This window comes from Apis dorsata, unplaced genomic scaffold, assembly GCF_000469605.1.
Source record: "Apis dorsata unplaced genomic scaffold, Apis dorsata 1.3 scaffold_429, whole genome shotgun sequence".
Classification (NCBI taxonomy): Eukaryota; Metazoa; Arthropoda; class Insecta; order Hymenoptera; family Apidae; genus Apis; species Apis dorsata.
Window position 1 is genome coordinate 155407 of NW_006263682.1, and position 2154 is coordinate 157560.

The window sequence follows — 2154 nt, forward strand, 5'->3', positions numbered from 1 at the left end:
TAAAATTTTTATAATATATTAAAAATTTAAAAATTTTTTTATTTTATTAAGAAACTAAAATATTTTTATACTAATTAAAAATAAATGACTATATCTTGTGTGAAGAATTTTATTTTTATAAAAAATAAATGTGCAATAACAAAAAAAGCACAAACAACACAAAAACTTACTAACAAAATCAAATATATAAAAGTTAATTGATATTAAACATAAATTATTTTCTACCATTTCACTAATTTTTATATTATTCACTAACACAATAAATTTTATGAAGCAAAAGATAGCAAGTCAGCAAACAATGTTAATGCAGCAACAATAACATGCAGAGGTTATAATATATTATATATTATAGAGTCATATAGTCATAGCTATCTGTTTCGCTAGTTGGTATAGAAGCCTCAGTTTGTTCTTCAGGAATTTCAATATCTACATACACAATACGAAGTGAGTTCGTAAATCCAGCGCCTTTTCTCCATCCAGTAACTACTATAACTGCATCTCCAGGTTTAATGAAACCTTGATTTTTGCCAAATTTCATACCAAATTGAACACGTACATCAACATCTTTTACCCAATCAGCTAATCGTGGTTCTATATAAAAAACAAGTAAATTATAATTTCTTTATATATTAAATTATTATGCATTATTATTATATGCATAATAATATATATATACTATTTATTAAACATCATTTATTTGAAATGAAAAATATAACTATATCTATTTAATTAAAATATCTAAATATTTAAATTTTAATTTTTTTAAATCTATATTTTTTTATATATAATGTAATTTTAATATAATTTTAATAATTATATTACCTTGAAAATGAAGTGGCAAAATCCCACGATAAAGATGTGACTGTCGTGCAGTTTGTGGGTGTCTAGTAACTGTAATAATTGGACAACGTGGTCTGTATTTAGAAATTAAATATGCGGAATGACCGGTAGTTGTAATTACTATAATAGCACTAGCTAAACATTTCACAGATGCTTCTACAACAGCGATTGCAACAGCATGTGTAGCATCAATTGGAGGTATTGCTTTCATTGAAAGCTCATGAAATAATTGTGTTTGCCAGATTGCAGACTCTGCTTCTTTACAAATATTAGCCATTGTGAGTACACATTCCAATGGATAATCTCCTTTGGCAGTTTCTCCTTAATACGTTAAAGTAAATAATAATTATTATATTCTTATATAAACATTAATATATAAAAAAATTCATATTTTTCATTTACATAATTGTTTATATATTTTTTATTATTAATTAATAATATAATAATTAATTAATTTATATACCTGATAACATAACACAATCTGCACCATCAAGAATAGCATTAGCTACATCCGATGATTCAGCTCTGGTTGCACGTGGTTTTTTCACCATAGATTCAAGCATTTGCGTAGCACAAATTATTGGTTTTCCAACTTTATTACATTTGCTAATAGCAGATTTTTGAGCTAAGAATACTTTCTCTGGTGGTATTTCAATACCAAGATCACCACGTGCTACCATAATACCATCAGAAGCATCGATAATTTCATCAATATTTACCACTCCCTGATGATTTTCAATTTTAGATATTATTTTAATATTTTTTCCTTTTTCACCAAGAATTGTTCGAATTTCTGTCAAAGCATGAGCATCTCGTATAAACGAGGCAAAAATCATATCAACTTCATGTTCAACACCGAATATTAAATCAGATTTATCTTTTTCAGAAACAGCAGGTAAATCTACAGGAGTACCTGGTAGATTGACACCTTTACGAGAACCCAACATTCCACCATTTTCAACAACAGTTACAACTAATTCAGGATCTGAAACACATAAAACATAGAAAAGATTAATTGTTAAGTAAAATTTTTTATAAATAATATTTAATTAATATTTAATCAATTAAAACTTTAATAATATAATAAAATTTAATAAATATATTTTTTTATTTTTAAATGAGAAGAATCTAAAGGCCATACATACGGATCGCAGTAACTTTAAGGGAAATTAAACCATCATCGACAAAAACGCGACTATTAGGCTTCAACACTTTAGTAATGTTCTCATAATCTACATAAACAATACTTGAAGTGCCTTTTTCTGCATATGCTTTATCAGTAGACAATTTAAAAAGTTGATCTTTTTTTAATTC

At 26.0% G+C, this 2154-nt stretch overlaps 1 protein-coding gene across 1 annotated transcript in view; it reads right to left on the reverse strand.

The window, feature by feature from the left end:
• Nucleotides 1-2154, reverse strand: part of LOC102671494 (pyruvate kinase-like) — a 9352-nt gene that overhangs the window by 1313 nt on the left and 5885 nt on the right. Inside the window, exons 4-7 of the mRNA XM_006619615.2 lie at nt 1986-2154; nt 1304-1825; nt 823-1161; nt 435-591 (exon numbers count right to left, since the gene is read on the reverse strand). The exon at nt 1986-2154 is cut by the window's right edge and continues 19 nt beyond it. Of these exons, the coding sequence (XP_006619678.2) occupies nt 435-591; nt 823-1161; nt 1304-1825; nt 1986-2154 (1187 nt within the window). The remainder of the gene's footprint in view (nt 1-434; nt 592-822; nt 1162-1303; nt 1826-1985) is intronic.